Genomic DNA, 18,176 nt, shown 5'->3' on the forward strand with positions numbered 1-18,176 from the left:
ACAAGTGCTGTGGAGACACAGCAGTGGGGATGGGAAATTTGGTGTCATCCTCTGTGAAGAAAGAGATAATTTGAGGGGTGAATGATGGTGGGAGTCTGGAGAAAGGGGAAACCTTTCAGCTTGAACCCCTTCAGCTTTTGATGCCACAAGACAGAAAGGTAAAATACAGATTGCCAGATGTGGCCAGTTAATTGCTGGTTCCACATTCTTAATACTCCTTGTTTAAAAAGAAGGCGGCCTCTGATGAGTGCACAAATGAGACTCGTTTCCTTGCTTGGTGCAGTTTTAGCTCATCAAGTGAAATCACTCCTCTGTGCAAGCAAAGCTGTGGTTTAAAATGAGCTCAGATTCTTAATTAAGAAATTCAGCCTCAGTTGAGCTATTTGCAGAAACAAAACTGCAGTGCTGCAGAAGCTTGTGGTACCGGATGAACTCCCAATAAATGGGATTGGATAAACCCCCAGTAAATGGGATTGCATGGAAGGGCTTGAGGGATGAGATGTGCTTTCCATGGCCCAACAGGCTCTTGCACACCTTGCCATACATGTTGCTTTTAGTGTTCCTTGCCTTTTCTTCCAGAACCTTGCTGGTAAGAGCCATTCAGCCTCTCTGTTATTTTGCAGTTTAGAGTTACAACAAGCATTTTATCCTCAAAAAACTGACATGAGTAGCTTTTCCACCAGCAACCATCCTTCATGCTGCTGGAGGTTGCCTGTGTGAGTCCTGAGGAAGGAGAGCAGAGCATGAATTTCTCCTGTAGGGAGAAGTGCAGGTGAACATTTCACAGAATCACTGAGGCTGGAAAAGCCCTCCAAGATCAAGTCCAAGCATCCCCAGCACTGCCAAGGCCACCACTAACCCACGTCCCCAAGTGCCACATGCACACACTTCTGAGCACTTCCAGGGATGGTGATTCCATCACTTCAGCTGTAGCTTTCTTGTTGGTGCTCTCAGTTTGGAAGCTGAGCCATTGCACTCCCCCCCTTTTGGAAGAGAAGCATTTTTTGGGAAGCTGCACCCCCCCCAGTTTGGCTGCTGTTACCCCTCGGGAGAGATTGCTGTAGGGAGACAGTGTCCTGCTGCTCCCAGTCCCCAGGCACCTCCTGCATGAGTTTCTCCTTTTTATTTAGCTATTTTTTGGAAGAAAAAAAAAAGTGCAACATTTCTTTACTCTTTTATTTTTAGTGGCAGTTTGGCTTTTTTAATTTTCTCCCACCCACAGATCAGGTTGCAGCTGTGGGATACTGCGGGTCAGGAACGTTTCCGTAGCCTCATTCCCAGTTACATCCGTGACTCTGCTGCTGCTGTAGTAGTTTACGATATCACAAGTAGGTATTTTGCACTGGCTTTGACCTTTTGTCTTATTTTTCTTGCTTGTTTGACTGATTTTGTTAGGTACGGTTGCAATTATGGGACACAGCAGGTCAAGAGCGGTTCAGGAGCTTGATTCCTAGCTACATTCGTGACTCCACTGTTGCAGTTGTTGTTTATGATATCACAAGTGAGTGGGGGGAATTCTGCATTTCTAATACTCTGCCCTTTTCATCCTCTAGCTTAGCTTTGCATGTCCTCTCACGTCATCTGCTTGGGCTTCATCCTGGCATGACAAAAACGTGGTTTCTCTGCTTGTTTTACACAAGCCCCGTGGTTGCTGCTGTTGTAATGTATAAACTGTCTCACAGAGGCCATTTTAACCCTTCCCCACCCCATTTTCTTCAGTCCTTCAGTCCTGCCTGCTCTCGTTGCACTCCTCCATCTGCCTTTTGGTCATAACATCACCTGTGACTTTTGGTCTTCGTGTCCATGGGTATCTGAATTCTCAAACTGGAGACTTTGGTAGCTTGCTCCATCTCATTCACCCTCCCCCCTCAAATGAAACCTGGGCATGGGCTGGTGGGGAGAAGGCATTAACATCACATTTTCCTTGGAATCAGCCACTCTCACATGCTGCAAGATGCAAAATTTACTACTAAGCTCTTACCCTTTAACAATTGCTCTTTCATTCCTTACTAAGGTATGTACATTTTTGTCAACTAAAATATTAGTGCTTCTTCAGCCCTGCTCCTTCTGTCCCTCCCCTCAGTTCAGACACCCCTAACCTTACCAGTTCCTGCACTGACAAAGAGCAGAAATTCTGTTTTAGGGGAGCTAAACCTTCAGACAGCTTCAGTTCTAAACCAGAATTGACTGAGAACAATGGCCTAATTCTGCACAAATGCATAAGTTCTTGTCCTTTGATTTATAAATACTAGAAGATTGCAGCCAGGAATAGGGGCTTTACCTAGAAAAGGTCTAATTGTTAAAAATGGCTCTTTCCTTTGAGCTAAAATTACAGGTTAGCTGTGAACTCTGAATTTTTTCCTGACCCAGCAAATTCAATATTGCCAAGCAGTAAAGGAAATTAAGACACTGGCAAGTGATCAAGTCTTGGCTGTCTAGCATGCAATATATTACTTTGCAGTAGAAACCATTAAAAAAAATCAATACTTTTCAAGAACTGCTGCAGAGGCCCCCCCTTTCTTAAGCACTGAAACTACTTTGGCTGCTCAGATGCTCTTTGTGTCACTAACTGGCAAATGCTGAGCTCTGTGGCAGCTTCCCTCCAACTCCTTTTTCCTTGTGGGATGCAACTTCTCAAGCACCATAGAGTCTGGAATTCTTACCTTGCAGCTTTTAAGGGTGTAGCATGAAGTGCCTGTGAAGAGGTTAAATTTCTGCTTCTGGTTTTATGCAAAGATTTAGGAATTGTTTTGAAGGCAAGTGTTCAGTGCAACGGGAGTTGCTGCTGTGTTGTATAACTCTGGGATTCCCTAGAGAAAATAAAAAGTGATTGATTCAAGTGTACAAAAAGCAAAGCTGGGATTGAGGATTTTTGAGAACTGTAGGAACCTGTAGGTGCAGGAGCCATGAGCAGCATAGAGTGCAAAAATTAATCCCCGCTCCCGACAGAAAATACTTCATGTTGAACTAAAAAATAAGGAACCGAAACACAGTGATAAGATTTTCATTTTAGGTGCTGTCAAAACCAAATTATAGATGGACTCAGGTCCCTCTGGGGCTTTGAGCCCACCTGTAAAGAGGCACTTGCCCATCTGAAATCAATGCCAGAGCTTCCGTGTCCTTTAGTGGGGGAGATTCAGGGTTCCACTCGCTGATTCTTCATCACCCTCCTCCGCCGACTCCACAGAAAATGAAGCTTTTCTTTCCAAGTGCAGATGTGTTTCCTGGTGAGCTGTGAGGGACAGCTGCAGTGATAACCCTCTCCACTGTTCTCTGATAGATGTAAACTCCTTCCAGCAAACCACAAAGTGGATCGATGACGTCAGAACGGAACGGGGCAGTGATGTCATCATCATGCTGGTGGGAAATAAAACAGATCTAGCAGATAAGAGGTATGGGCCAGTCATCCAGCTTTCAAATCCTGCTTTTCTTACTCTGATGCTGTTTGCTCCTATTTTAAGGAGTATATTATAATTTTGTTTTTTCTGGAGATGGCTGTGACTAGAGAAATCTCAATTTTAAACCCTCTTTCTTTTTGGCTAAGCCAAATTTCCATCACAGGGCTGAAAAACCATCACCAGCTTGTACAGATGTCAGGGGAGAAGTGATTGTTGACTAGAGCCCACACCAGTGAATGAAAAAAACTGGTTACAAATATTTGTTTTTAATTATGTTCTGCTTAATGGGTGGAACACATATCCAGGGAAAAATGGGACAAAATCCCTCCCAAATGAGATGGTTACACTTGGACCTTTGTGAAAATAGTTTGGTTTTGATGATTATTTTGGAACTGTGATTGCTAATTGTTCAGACATAAAAGCACAGCTTCCTGGGCAGGGATTTGGGGGTGAACACTTGGCTTTTCTGCTGGAATGCTGAGTTCTGCTTGGGTGTGCCATGGAAGTGAAGTGGTGTCAGCTGTCAGCACCTGTAGATTCCATGCAGGGGAAAAAAACCCTTTAGGTGCTTTCAGATAAAGCATTTAAAGGCTTTTTAAAAAGTGTAATAAATCTTAATTATTAAGGTATTTGTTCAGGTTTGGGTTTTATGAGGTTTTTTTTCCCCCTCCCCAACTCTGTGTTTTCTTCCCCAGACAAGTGTCCATTGAGGAAGGAGAAAGGAAAGCCAAAGAGTTGAATGTAATGTTCATTGAAACTAGTGCAAAAGCAGGATACAATGTAAAACAGGTGAGTGGCTGCAGGTAACACACCCTCCTTGAGGGAGGAGCACTTCCCTGGATCTTGGGAAGCCTTGGCAGAGGGGGCCAGTGGGAATTGTAGTCCACACACAGCCAGCAATGCCTCAGAGCTGAATTGTTGGCTGAGGTTCTGAAGGATCTCTGGCCTTGCATCACATCATTTGGGACTTCCTTCCCTTTAAATAACAGGGGAGTTATGGAAGAAGCTTTGTGAGTACAGAATCACACCTTCCTGGGCTTTTGATAATCCAGATTTACTGTTTGGACTGAGAGTGAGACACAAAGCTGGGGAAGCACAGGTCTGAGACTGTTTGTGTTCTGTTTCAGTGAATGAAACAAACCAGGGGAGGAGGAGCATGATGGCTTAAAATGCTCCCAGTGCACAGGGAGACAGAGCAACTGCTGTTCCCACTCTGTTGGAAGGCACTGGAAGTGCCAGCAAATGTTTCTGGACAGCCAGAGCTATTTATTTCTAGCAGATGATGAGTTGCTTTTGAATTGGGGAAAGCAGTGAAAGGTCTTTTGAACTGATGGGGTTGCAGAAAAAAATAAGGGTTTATGTCCTGAGATGAGCTGTGGCTCTTTAAATTCAGACCTGGAGAAGGCATAAATTCATGGGTGTCTCCACAGAGCAAACACACCAGTGTGGAATGAATGCTGTGCTCAGCTCCCTGTCCCCCAGGGATAGAAGGACCTGGAGCTGCTGGAGAAAGCCCAGAGGAGACACCAGAACTGGAGCCAGGCTGGCAGAGCTGGGGGTGCTCACCTGGAGAGGAGAAGGCTCCAGGGAGAGCTCAGAGCCCCTGCAGGGCCTGAAGGGGCTCCAGGAGAGCTGGAGAGGGACTGGGGACAAGGGATGGAGGGACAGGACACAGGGAATGGCTTCAAATTGACAGAATAGGTTTAGATTTGATATTGGGAAGGAATTGTTCCTGTGACAGGGGTGAGCCCTGGCACAGGGTGCCCAGAGCAGCTGTGGCTGCCCCTGGATCCCTGGCAGTGCCCAAGGCCAGGTTGGACAGGGCTTGGAGCAGCCTGGGACAGTGGAAGGTGTCTGACCATGGCAGGGGTGGCACTGGGTGATCTTTAACATTCCTTCCCACCCAAACCATCAGGGATTCTGTGTGTACGGATGACATTCCATGTATACTTTATATATGTAGTTACACAAATGGTTTCTGTGCAGAAGGGTACCAGGAGCAATAAAATAGGATTATAAACTACTTCATGTTCTAGACAGGACTAAAGAGTCTGATATTAAAATGTCCCTTGACTTTGCCTCTAAGTAGCAAAATGATTCCCTATATAATGGGATAATTATAGCAGTGTTAACTCAGAGCTGTTTCACTGCATCACCCACCATGGCTGTGTTGGCTTCCAGGGTCCCCCAATTATCCTGCCACAACAGAGGCTGCCTGGTAATTAAGGTTTGGATTCTGTGCTGCAATCCTTAATGAGTGCTTAGACCTCGGGGTGTGCACTGAGAACAGTTGCCTCACTGAGAGGAGTGATGATGATGATGATGATGACGATGAAGGAGCTCTACACTCCCTCTTTCCTTCAGGGAGTTTCTGTGCCCTGCCACATTTCCAGAGGTTCTGCAGCCAAGCCTGTGAGGGAGTTGTGGCTTTCAGGGCCAGCTGGAACCCTGAGGATTTGATAGTGTAGAACAGACATGAGTGGATATTCAAAAAGAATTAAAAATGGATTTTTCTTACAAGTGTTGATCCGTGTGTTGCAGGTATGGACTGGGATTCTCAAGGATTTCAAAGCTATTCTCTATTCTAGAATATTTGTAACTCATTTTTATTAGTTTAATAAGCAGTTGTTTAAGCAATTATCAAAGGATAAGACCTTTAATACCACCACTTAGATAGCTCCCTGTTTCCTCGCAGCTTCTCTGCTAAATGGTGTGAATTTATTTTATAACTTAGCAATAAATTCTCTTCCAGTGAAACGGGAAAGTACAACTGCAGAATGGATCCCCTTCCCATAACCTGTGTAAAATCCTTAATAAGCTGAATGCAAATTTGACCTTCCCTTAACCAATAACTTCTCTCCACAATATATTCTGATCCTGCAGAACAATCACTGTCTCAGTTAATCTTCACACAGAATTTTCATCCAGAAACAGCTGAATTTCTTGTCCTGCTCAGGGAGGGAATGGCTGTGACTCTTGCAGCTGCTCCTCCTCAGTGGGAATCCAGGGGACTTTTGTCCTTTGGTGCTGCTTTTAGCTTCTGGTTCATCCTTTTCTGCTGGAAGAGATAAGAGGGAAGGGCACTGCCTCCAGCTCCCTGCAGCTGTGCTGCAGATCCAGAGGGCCTGCCTTTGTGCTGGGACCCCAGCAGGTGAGATGCTCTGTACATCCAACAGCAGCTTTTCCAGTGCCAGGATCTTCTCCCAGCAGAGAGGCAGAGGGCACCGTGCTGCTGCCAGGCTTTTCCTGCCATTCCCTGTGTCAGGAAAGGGGAGAGCTCTGAGGGTGGCACCTCACTGCTGGCTGCTGTTGGATCTGTGACTGCAGAGCTGTTTGCAGTCCCCGAGGTCCTTCACACTGACTGTTCCTCCCCTGACTTTGGGCAGGGGGTGTTGAGGGAAAAATGAGTGGATATGAGGGAATAAAAGCATTGGTAGTGTTATTGTGGGGTTCAAGCGATGCAGCAGAGGGGAAAAGACTGGCTTTTGGATCCTGCAAAGACTGATTGCCAGGGGAGCCTTAAGCTGGGGAAGAGAAGTAGATAACTTGCTCCTTTTAATGCAGAGAACTGTAGTCTCTGATTCATTCTGTCAGCCCTGAATAAGCTTTAAAAGACTTTGCGATTCCTGCTCTGTCTCGGCGCTCCGTAGTTCAGGGAATCTTATTGTTAGTCCCTGGATTTCATGCCCAGAATATGTCAGGGTTCATTTTGCTGTCTTGTAGAAGGAGAGGGGAGGGAGGGCCCTTGAATTGCTCCCTCCAGCAGTACCTGGCACACTCCACGCTGGCCCTGGAAGAGCCAGGGATGAATGTGGTCCTTGGCAGAAGAACTTTCTCACGGCAGCAGCTCTCTGAGCACAGCCCTTCTGTGACCCTGTTCTCACAGAGCTGGGCTCTTTCTCCTGTCTTCTGGTTCTTACCCATCTGGTGGGCAAGAATTACCCTCAGAGTTGCAGAGAATGAGAATTAGGGAGAGGTTTTTGTTTGCCTTGCGTTGGGGAGCAGGTTTCTTGCCCGGCTTTTCTATCTGGACAGTGATCCTCCTGTCCTTTCCATATTGCTGAGAACTGGTTTATGCCTGCAGTCCTTTGTGACCCTGATCTGTTGGGATTTATTGGCTGCAGTAGCAGGAAAGGCACAGTTTGGCAAATGACTTGAAACTGATGGTGAGAGATGAGGCTTCTTTCCAGAGTTTCTATCAGGAAGCAGATTGCAGAGTTGAACGCTGAAAGAGAGTTTGTGTGGCTTTTAGTCTTTCAGCTGCTGCATTTAACTCCTGCCTTGGAAAAAAAGTCCTGGATGCTCATCAATACTTGTGGTTTTATACCCACACAAACATTTAAACATGTATGTGTGTGTACAGACACACACTGGCTCAGGGCTGACAGCACCAGAAAGCTCAGAGGGCCCTGTGGGAAGGCTGCTTTCCAACCATCAGGAAGTTTCCCTAATTGGATTTATTCACATATGCTGGGGCTGATAAGCAGAAGGTTAATAAGAAATAAAGTTGATTTTTCTTAGTTGCCAAATTCCTATTTTTAGTCCGATAATTTAGGGGAGAAATACTGCTAAAAGCATCATTTTATTCCTGGTCTTAATGTAAAGAAAGGATTACTGTATTTTAAATAGCCTTTCTGTCAGCAGTGTGGTTTAAATGCAGGAATTCCAGTCGGTTCCATCAGCCGAGGATTTTTTAAAGACTCCTCATCCTTCCTCTGTGTGGGCATTCCTGCTGTTGGTTTTGGTAGAGTTTAGCATCTGGAATTTTGTTGCTTCCTGGCTGGCCTGTGAGGATTTCCCTGAGGTTTTCAGGGAGGCTGGAAGGTCCAGGTTAATGGCAAAGGTCCACAGAAACACAGAGGGAGGCATACTGAGCTTTTTTACTTTGGAACTGTTGGCTGAAATGAGGGAATTACATCGAGTCCCGACTTCTCAGACCCATCCTTGGCTCAGATTCCAGTGTGTGCCGGATTCCTGCCAAGAAAGATCCCAGACAGACCTGGGGGCTTGCTCGTGGTGAGCTTGGAAGGGGCTGTAGAGCCAACAAAGTTCCCTTAGGATGGTGGGAGCATCACTGGGACGCTGGGAGAGCCCGAGTAGGGAAAGCCCTAGGGCAGGGACCCACGGGGCTGCTGGGGTGCCCACAGCCCTCATGTAAACAGGCTGGCAGCGCCTTGGCTGGGTGTTGTGTGGAAAGTGGGTCACTGGGAATAAGTGGTTTAGCTTTGTGTCATTTGGGGAGAGGCAGGACAGCGGGCAGCAGTGGAACACGCCAGGCCTGACGTCAGACCCGCAGCATCCGGGGGTGCACTGGGAGCACGTGATGGGGGGACAGCATCCTGGGCAGGGGGACACACAGCTGGATTCAGGGCACTTCTCCTGCATTGTCTACAGGGTCCTCAACCAGAGGGCCCAGGAGAAGCTATGTGGTGGGAATTACCAGTCCGAACCTCAGGGGCAGAGGTAGGAAGTGCAGGAGAGGGGATCAGTCCATTTCCATCTTTCCTCCTTCAAATGGAATAAAACTGTGAGGAGAGTTGGGAGCTCAGACCTTGCTGGGAAACTGGAGGTGGTGTTCAAGTGAGAGGCTTTGGATGCCTTTGCTCTGTGCTTTATGCCCTGAATGTGGGCATAGGAAAACCATGGAGTGGGCCCCAAATGATGAGGACTAGGTTTGGCTGCATTTCTTTGTCTGTTCCATAGGAGCCTGAGCCACATATAGGTGAGGCTTGGGAGAAATCCTTTCCATGCATCCCATTTTATGACACCCTTCCAGCTGGGCTGATGTGGTGACAGGCTCCTGGACGGTGTGTTTGCTTTCATCAGCATCTCCATGCTCCTCTGAAATCCTCTGGGGAGGTGTGAAAATCTAATTCCCACCTGCCCTGGGGAGGTTGTTGGGTCTGTGGACATCCATGGCGGGGCTGGATCCCACCCATCCTATTTGCACAGAAGGTGCAGGAGGTTTGCTGCACGCAGCTCTCTGATCTCCACTAACAAGAGCTGTGCTTTGCCCTTTTCTAGGAATAAAGGTTATATTTGGTGTCAGGATTTTGGGGCTGAGCAGTGTAAATAGTGCTGGGGGATGTGTTGAATCATTGTTTGAACTGCCTCAGCTGGGGGGAGCCGTTGTTTTCATCTGTTCCCTGTGTGGTTCTTTGCAGCTTTTCCGACGTGTGGCAGCTGCCTTGCCTGGGATGGAAAGCACACAAGACAAAAGTAGAGAAGACAGTATCCTTTCTGTGCCTGTGCCAGGCATTACCCTGCACCAGGAAAATCCTCTGCGGCCCTCGCTCGGCTCCTGGACATCCCAGAGAGAGGGGGAATAGGGGCAAGTAACCTGCAAGCTGAGGAAGGAGGATTGGTGGGTTGGAAGGCTGAAGGTGGGGAGGGAAGCAAGGGGAGGAATGGTGATCCAAAAGGATTCTTTGCTTGGTGTTTGAATGTGTGGAAGGTGGGAGAAAACAGCTGCAAAGAGTAACTGAACAAAAACCCCTGTGGCTCTTGCAGACCTGATTGATAGAATCCAAAACCAAGCTGTCCTGGAAGGGACCTCTGAAGCCCCTTCTCTGATCATCCTGATCAAAGCAAGGCTGACTCCCAAACTGAGCCAGTTTCTCCAGGTCACATTCAGGGAAACTTGGGAGATCTCCAAGGATGGAGATCCCAGGGCAGCCTGGGAGTCCAGGCAGCATCTCTGTGGTGGGAGGGAGAAGACTCAACTGATGGGATCAGTCTCAGCCATGGGAAAGCAGGGGTGGAAAGGACTTGAAAAGCAGTATGGCTACACTGGAATCACCAACCTGGCCAGGTGGGTGTGCTTGAAATAGCAGCTTTTCCAGGGTGGCTGGTTTTATTTGCAGCAGGGATCATGGAGCTGGTAAATAGAGGAGAAATTGTGCCTTGGAGGAAGGAGGTCCCAGGAACTGTGGGACCTGGCACTGAAATTCCATCAGAGCATTTGATGCATGGGGAAAAGAAGGGTTTGGGAAGCTGGGGATTGCAGCTGCACAAGCTTTGTGTAACAGGGACTTGAGTGATCAGAAATATTTTGCTATGCAGTTCCCCAAAAGGTTAATGAGCAACAATCTTTATTAATGAGGGGGGTAGAGTGTACAGGCAGGGGCTGTGGCAGGGAGTTTGATCAGCAGTCTCTAAATGGGAGTGCATTTAGGGCACTGGGAATTGGGCTTCCTGCTGCCTGCAGATAGCAGGCATGGATGGGATCCTCTCTCCCAGGCAGCTGCATTAGGATTAACGGGGGCACTTCTGCAAAACATGGAGGGTTCAAGGATCTTGACCCATTTGTGCTCTGAGATGAAGCTGGCAAGGCTCATGTCAAGATCTCCAACTTAAACACACTTTAAGCTTTAAATAAGCCAAGTGGACCAAACATAGGAGATGAATTGCCTGTCTTCTGTTCCCATTTCCATGTTTATTTTCTCCAAACCTCTTTAAAAAGCAGCTTCAACCCCCTAAAGAAATAAGTTGGAAGTACCAGCTGTGTGATCTCTTTGCCTCTGTGCTCTGTGATAAGGGGAACGCTGGAGACTTGTGGTGAACAGCTCTGAGCTGGGGATTAGCATTCAAAGCTCCTCCTGGGAAAGGCTCCGGGAGGCTGTAGCTGGAGGGCATCCGCTGGGAATTCGAGCGCTGCTGCAGAGGGAGTCGCTTATCACAGGCAGGCTGTGAGCAGCCAGCTCTGCAGTGACCTTGGGGGACATCAGCTGTCCCTGGAAGGGGGAATTCAGGCTGGTGGCAGGGCTGTGCTGGCTGCTGGGGGGAGCAGAGAGGTTTAACTGAGCAGGGATTGGTGAGGGGGCCGGGGTGGCACGGCCAGAGCTCTGCGGGTGGGCAGTGTGCCCAGGAAGTCATGGAGCCCCCATTCCCAGAGGGATTTAAAGCCCTGTGGATGTGGCACTTGGGGACATGAGATGCTGGTGGCCTTGGCAGTGCTGGGGGAGCAGGTGGACTTGGAGATCTCAGTGGGCTCTTGCAACCTGAGTGATTCTGTGGTTCTGCAGAAGCGGTGACTGGACCTTTCAGTGGATCCACGCATCTTGAATTCCCACAGCAGGAGACCAGTGGGATTGCTGGGAGGAGCAGAACTGGTTAGAGACAAACATTGGGGTCTGACATTGTTTCTACTGCAGGTTTCATGTGCCAGTGCCGGGGCAGGTGAGAAACCTTTGGTTTGGAGCTGGTCTTTCCCAGTATTTCAGCAGGAAGCACCGAAAATGCCATTCAAAATCCCGCTCTTGGTAGGGAAACGGAGTTGGAGATCTGTTTGCCTTAACTTCCTCCTTCCAGTGATTGACATAAAACTGGAAAAGCCTCAAGAGCAGCCTGTCAGTGAAGGAGGCTGTTCCTGCTAATACCATGTGGCTTCCACCTTTCTCCAGAACATCACTGCTTTCCCTCCCTGTCCTCTTCATTGACTGCAGTGTGAATATTGGCTTGAACCTTCCCCTTTCCGTAATAACGTATCGCAGTTCATCATCGCTGGCTGTCTCGTGGAGATGATCTTTAGCTTCACAAGCACACCCCCTCCCACACACACACACACACCAACACACCAACAAAATGTCAGTGTCTTCATTATTTATACGAAAAGAAAAAAAAAAAAGCCAAAATATTCCACCGTATTCTAGGTATAACTTTAAAAAAAAACAAAAGCAAAAAAAAAAAAGAAGAAGAAAATCCAAACAAAAAAAATAGGTACAATTTCTTAATATTTGTTCCTTTTTTAATATGTTATGATATTGCACTTTGAAATGATGGCAACTGAGTAAGTTTGGAATTGGACCTAGATGAGATGTATGTGCAGAAGAAGGCTTGCAAATCTGACCCATTGGAATTTCTCTCAGAAACTGGGAATGTGTAGACAGCAGGCGGAATCACGGGGGGAGGCAGCAGATGCCAAGGGTTGAAGGCTTATAATAATTAAACACAAATTAACCCCAAGCTCTTAATTGCAAGTCTGCCTGGTGTCCAGACCCAGCCTGGCCTTAGCAGGGGTTGGACACTGCTGGCTGCTGGAGCTGGAAATTCTCGCCGAGGCAGCGGGAACACGTTTCCAAGGAAGCATTACTGGGAAATACGGACGGGCTCTTTGGGATGAGTGGCTTCTGGAGGATTTGGGGGAGAAGGAAAGGGTTGATGTGCATTAGCAAAACACTTGCAGGAAACAGGGAAATAATGAAATAATGTTTCGAGTGCAAAAATGAGTTTTCAGAGCTTTTTTTTTTTTTAGTCCTTTTTAAGTAGAACACCAATGAAGTGAATTATTACTGCCCAAGAGATGGGAACGTAACAGTTCAGCTGTTTGGAAGAGAAAGCATTTTGCTTCTTTGGTTTTTAGGGGAAATATTGAAATCAGGACTGGCACTAAACCTGCCAAAGCCGATTGAAACCTTGGAAATTTGGGAGAAAGAGGGAAGAGCAGCTGGCTGCCCCAGCAGAGGGGGAATGGCACCCGCTTTTCCAGAGCGTGGGCATAGGTTGGTGGGGAAGGGGTGTTTACTTTGATCCTACAGAATCCTAGTTGAGGCATCTTAGATGGAAAGGGAGGGACTTGAGTAGGATGGAAACCAACTTCTGATTATGCAGATTTATGCCTTTATTTTTTAGCTCTTTTTTTTTTTTTTATGTTCAGTCTTCCAAGTTGGTTTAGTTTGGTTCTCTAGAGCTGTATAGTTTGGTTAAATAATTAGTAATTTAGTTTTCTATAGAATTAGGCTCACAATTAACCCTTTTTTTTTCCTTTGATATTTATTTCTCGGCTTGAATTTTTTTTTACTCCTTTCAGTGCTGATTTTGTTGTTTTCCTTTTGGCTGAGGAATCTGTGTAGAGCTTTGCTGATGTTGCGAGATGTAGCTACCCGAGAAACACGGAATGAAACACACTAGAAGTGCACCCTTTTAATCTTTACTAGTCATTGTGAAGTTGCTGTGTAAGTTAATAAACACAATTGTAAATACATTGTTTGCTGGGCGACTCTGGCCGAGTTACAGTGCAGGAAGGAATTCTCGAGTCTGTGTTGCGATTGTGGATTAAATGGACAATTGCAAGGGAATATTCAGGCTCCTCCTTGGTTCTCTTCTGCCCCTCTCTCTACCATCTAAAATAACCACCTGGGGGAGAGGAAGGGAATCGTCCTCACCACCACTTTCCCCAGGAAGCGGGCATAAAAGAGTTGGAATTCTTCATTCCTGAGGTGAATGCCAGGCTCATGCCCTGCCCTGGGTTTCTAGCAACTCTGCACAACAATAACTTAAAGGCAGAACGAGATGTAAAAGTGCTTTTCTAATGCAATATTAAAGGCGAATTTTTTTGACGTGGCATGTCTTGAAATAAACATCAATGATATGTGACAAAGGATCATTCTTTATTTAAAAGAAACTCTCTGGGGGAAGGAAACCTGGCTGCTTTTCCTTTGTTGTACTGTTCTTAACCGTGCTGAAATGCTTCATCCTGCTGCTTCTTCCTTTGCTTTGGTTTGCTTTTTCCTCCTTTGGTTCTCCGTGCAGCTTCTGTTGGTCCTCATTTGGCTGTTCCCCACAAGCGCATCCTTTTTTTTTTTCCTTGCTTCTGATAGAACCAGCCCCCTCTGCTTCCCACAGTCCCAAGCTTTAAGCACTGGATTTAAGGAGCTGGCTTAGCCCATACAGGCTGTGATGGACCAGCAGCCTGGACGCTTTTCCTGGAAGACCTGAGAGCAGGTTTGTCCAGAACTCGCTGGAAACAAAGGTCAGGAGAGCAGCATTCCCACAGCTCCGTGTTCAGCACGGCCAGGGGGCTGCGGGAGCACAGCCAGGTACGTTCAGTGCATGTCCTTGCTGATAGCCTGCGCTGCTTAACAGGGCTCACTCCAGCTCTCCAGAGAAAGCACACTTCCAAGGTGAGCACAGGAGCAACGTGATCTTTATATTCATTTTTTGGTTTGGTTTGGTTTGGGTTTTTTTGCACCATCCGTCTGTCAGGTTTTAGATTTTAATTTTCTTTCACTCTGTGGGTGTGGCCAGTGGAACCATGGGAACAGATGTTCTTAATGCTGATTTTTGTGCCATTTTCTGAGCGAAGGTCTCGGCTCTGTTTCTTTTCTCCTCCCCGCTCTGGCTTGCTCGTTGTACAGTCCATCATGCAGCTATTCCATGCCTCACGTTTTGTCTTGATAAAAGTAGTTGAAGAAATTGTGTAAGGGGAAAAAAAAGGTTCCTTTTCTTCATGTTGGAATGTCACTGGTACCTCAGCTCTGTTTGATAATATGAACCAACAACGACAAGAGAACAAATCCTTAGTGCTTGAACTAAATAAATACCTGTCTCATTGGAAAGCTCTGGCTCTCTTCTCTCAGCACGTGCAGCGCAGCGGGAGGAGCAGCTCCTTGGGGGGGCTGAGGGGGCTCTTGTGGGGCAGGAGGGGTTTTGGGGGGCTCTGTGGCACGGGGAAGGCGTGCAGGGGTGCTGCAGGGCTGTGTTTGCTGTTGCTGCGGTGTCTCTGCCATTGTTTCCAGCGCCCCAGGAGCGATGCCGGGGACGGAGCCCGGCCTCTGCCGGCTGCGCTGTGCCTTTCTGCTCCCTTCCCGCTCCGTGCATCCAGCTGCTGCCTCTGCTCCCTTGCCAAGGGCACCTTGTGCGGCCCCAGCACTGCCTCAGCTCCCTGGGACACGGGTGCACCGAGCCCAGCTTCCCTGGGGAGGATCCTCCTCGAGCCTCCTTCCTGCTGGAGACGGCAGCCGGGTCTGCGGGGCCGGGGAGGTGAGTAACAGATGGGTGAGTTACCCTCTGCTTTCCTGAGGGACACAGAGGATCCTGCACTCACACCATGGGTGGGTTGGAAGGGCCCTTAAAGACCATCCAAGGGCAGGGACACCTTCCCCTAGCCCAGGTTGTTCCAAGCCCCATCCAGTAGGGAAGGGGAATTACCTGGATTTGGTGTGTGCCCAAACCTCGGTCTCTTGGTCAAGCTCTTCACTGTTAAAATGAATAAATGGGTCATGAAACTGGAAGGTAGTGCTGGAATTAGGGATATGGGAGCAGTTGTGGGGGGGGACGAGTTCCTGGAGAAGGTTTTTGTCACTGTGGGGAGCTTCTCTTCCTTGGAGCTGGCACCTCCAGGTGCTGCCCCGGCTGGGAGCCTCTGCAAACACCACCTTCACCTCCTCAATCCCTCCTGGCTGCTGCCGTGGGTAGCCTTGGGACTCTCACCTCCCACTGGTGTCCCAATTCCCAGCTTCCCTCTGGTGGAGGGGTCTGGACTGAGCTGCAGGGATGGGGCTGCTGTGGAGCAGGGAATGGGTGGGGGGCACCCAGAGGGTGCTCCTGGCCGCTCACTCATGGCTGTACCAGGTCGAGTTCCCTCTCCCAGCCCAGCTCCAACATCCAGGAGGGATTGTCTGACTCAGGTTGGAAGGTGCTGGTGGCTTCTTTGCTCGCTGGTGGGATCAGCCCTGATTTTTCCAGGCTGGAGGAGCCTCAGCATCCACCTGGCAGCATCTGCAGAGCTGCTGCGGCAGCCGAGCCGAGCCGTCCCCTGGCTGCAGTTCTGCTTCCAGCTCCCCAGTCCTCGGCAATCCACAGTGCAAGGGCTCTCCCTGCCTGCTGCAGCAGCCCCTTTTTCCATGCTGGGCATGTCCCAGCCCCGGAGGAAGATAAATGGGGCGGGCAGGCTGCGGCACAGGCTGCCGGCAATCCCGCAGTCACGGAGGCAGCTGCAAACAGCCGGGCCTCGGAGCAGCCTCTCCCTCCCATCTGCGCTGCTTCCTCCTCTGCTGCTCTCCCTCTGCCTCTCCAGGCTTGCTGGGCTTGGGCTTTTACCAGTGGAATTGTTTCTTCATCAGTTTAAGGGATTTTTCATCAATTGGAAAAAATACCGGTTTTATTTCCCCTCCCCTCTTTAACCATTTTCCCCTTCCTCAGCCTGGTCCGAGCACATGGTGAAGTCAAACATGGATTTTTATAAAATATTTAGGATCCTCCTGTAGGAGCAGAATGGAGCTGACTGCCCAGATGGATGCTGGAAAGGCTGGGTTCCCGTTAATGTTGGGAATTAAACTCCTGTGGAACTGCAGCTCTGCCCTTCCCGGGAGGATGAGGGGTAGGGAAGGGCTGCAGGCAGCTGGGTGATGATGCTCCTGCTGCCCCACAGCTCTGCCCTGCTGGTGCTGTTTCCAAATCGAATTTTCCAGGCTTGCCACCTGTTTCTGAGGGTTTGGGTATAAATTAGAGCCATTTGGAGTGCTCGCTGTGGGCCACCCGGAGAGCACGTCTGGAACGAGGATGTTATTAAAGGCTTGATTAAAGTTACTGCTAATTAAAGCACTGAAGTGTCTCTCCCACAGCCAGTGGCTCCTCGGATACAGGGCAGGGAAGGGAGAAAATGGGATTTATCCATGCTCCCAGCACTGGTGGTTTGGCACTGACCTTTCCTGCGTTTATCCCAGCTTGGGAAGGGGGGCTGTGTGGAAACTGGAGGTTTGATCCTGACATTTCCTGAGCTGCTCCATTTCCAGAGAAGTGAGTTTGGAGCCCAGAGAGGGTCAGGTGGCCCCCAGCTGACTCCTGTGCCATGGGATATTGTGGGATTCATTTTCCAGGTGGTTTGTGGCAATGATGGGCTCTAATGGCTCATGCCTGCTCCTTACTGCAGGTGCCGTTTTTCCGAGGGGTTTTGGAGTTGTTCTGAGCTTTGGAGCTTCAGCAGCTCTCCCTGCTGGGAGAGAGGAGTGCTGCGAGTCCGGGTGGGAGCTGGGGATGGTCAGCCCTGATCCCTGTCCCTCAGCACTCCTGCTCCCTCTGCTCCTACTCAGCGCCACTCGGGCACCACGAGCTCCTGGGAAGCCCCTGCTGAGGCTTTTGTGGGCTGTGGATCTATTGTTTGTGCTTCCAAAATTCTTTATATTTAATTGCTGCTTCATTTAGCTCCCTAGTCCAGGGCCTGCCTGCCACCAGCAGCATGAAGACCCCGGGAATTGCTGCTGGAGACTGCTCCAGCACTGTCCTTGCCTGGATTGCTCCATGTCCCTGGATCTCTGGGAGACCAGCACAGCAGGAGAGGAGCAGGAACAGTTCCAGGATGTCCAGGTACTGCAGGGATGAGGAGCATGGGTGTCTGAACTTGGGAAAAGGAGCCTTACAGGTCAGCAGCTGGATGTGGCATGGGAAGGACAGACAGTTTCTAGGTCATGTTGCTATTGGTAACAAGTTTCCAGATCTTTCCATCTCCCAGTGTTTCACCAGGGATTATGCACCTTGGCCCACGAACCATAAAATGGATATTGGGTTGGTAAATGAGATATTAGAGTAAAATTCTCCCTGTGAGGGTGGTGAGGCTCTGGCACAGGTTACCCAGACAAGCTTCCCAATATCCCACCCATCCCTGCCCTCTGGCAGTGGGAGCCATTCCCTGTGTCCTGTCCCTCCATCCCTTGTCCTCAGTCCCTCTCCAGCTCTCCTGGAGCCCCTTCAGGCCCTGCAAGGGCTCTGAGCTCTCCCTGGAGCCTTCTCCTCTCCAGGTGAGCACCCCCAGCTCTGCCAGCCTGGCTCCAGCCCTGGAGCAGCCCTGGTGCCTCCTCTGGGCTCTCTCCAGCAGCTCCAGGTGCTGCTGCTGCTGTGTCCCCAGGGCTGGGGCAGCTCTGCAGGTCAGGTCTCACCCGGGGTCTCTCAGGGACAGAATCCCCTCTCCTGCTGGAAAGGCAGGGCGGCAGAGGGGAGCTGGGGACAGCCCTGGGCAGCTCTCCAGGGGGACACAATCCTTCCCACCCCCGAGGTGGCTGA

At 49.0% G+C, this 18,176-nt stretch overlaps 1 protein-coding gene across 1 annotated transcript in view; it reads left to right on the forward strand.

Annotated features, from left to right (window-relative positions):
- The window catches only part of RAB6A (RAB6A, member RAS oncogene family), a 42,333-nt gene extending 27,599 nt beyond the window's left edge, over positions 1-14,734 (forward strand). Inside the window, 6 exon segments of the mRNA XM_066571840.1 lie at positions 1,223-1,328; positions 3,281-3,392; positions 4,094-4,187; positions 9,563-9,629; positions 11,709-11,770; positions 11,772-14,734. Of these exon segments, the coding sequence (XP_066427937.1) occupies positions 1,223-1,328; positions 3,281-3,392; positions 4,094-4,187; positions 9,563-9,629; positions 11,709-11,770; positions 11,772-11,921 (591 nt within the window). The 3' untranslated portion in view covers positions 11,922-14,734.
- The last annotated feature ends 3,442 nt before the right edge of the window (positions 14,735-18,176 follow it).

This window comes from Molothrus aeneus, chromosome 2 (assembly GCF_037042795.1).
Source record: "Molothrus aeneus isolate 106 chromosome 2, BPBGC_Maene_1.0, whole genome shotgun sequence".
Lineage (NCBI taxonomy): Eukaryota > Metazoa > Chordata > Aves > Passeriformes > Icteridae > Molothrus > Molothrus aeneus.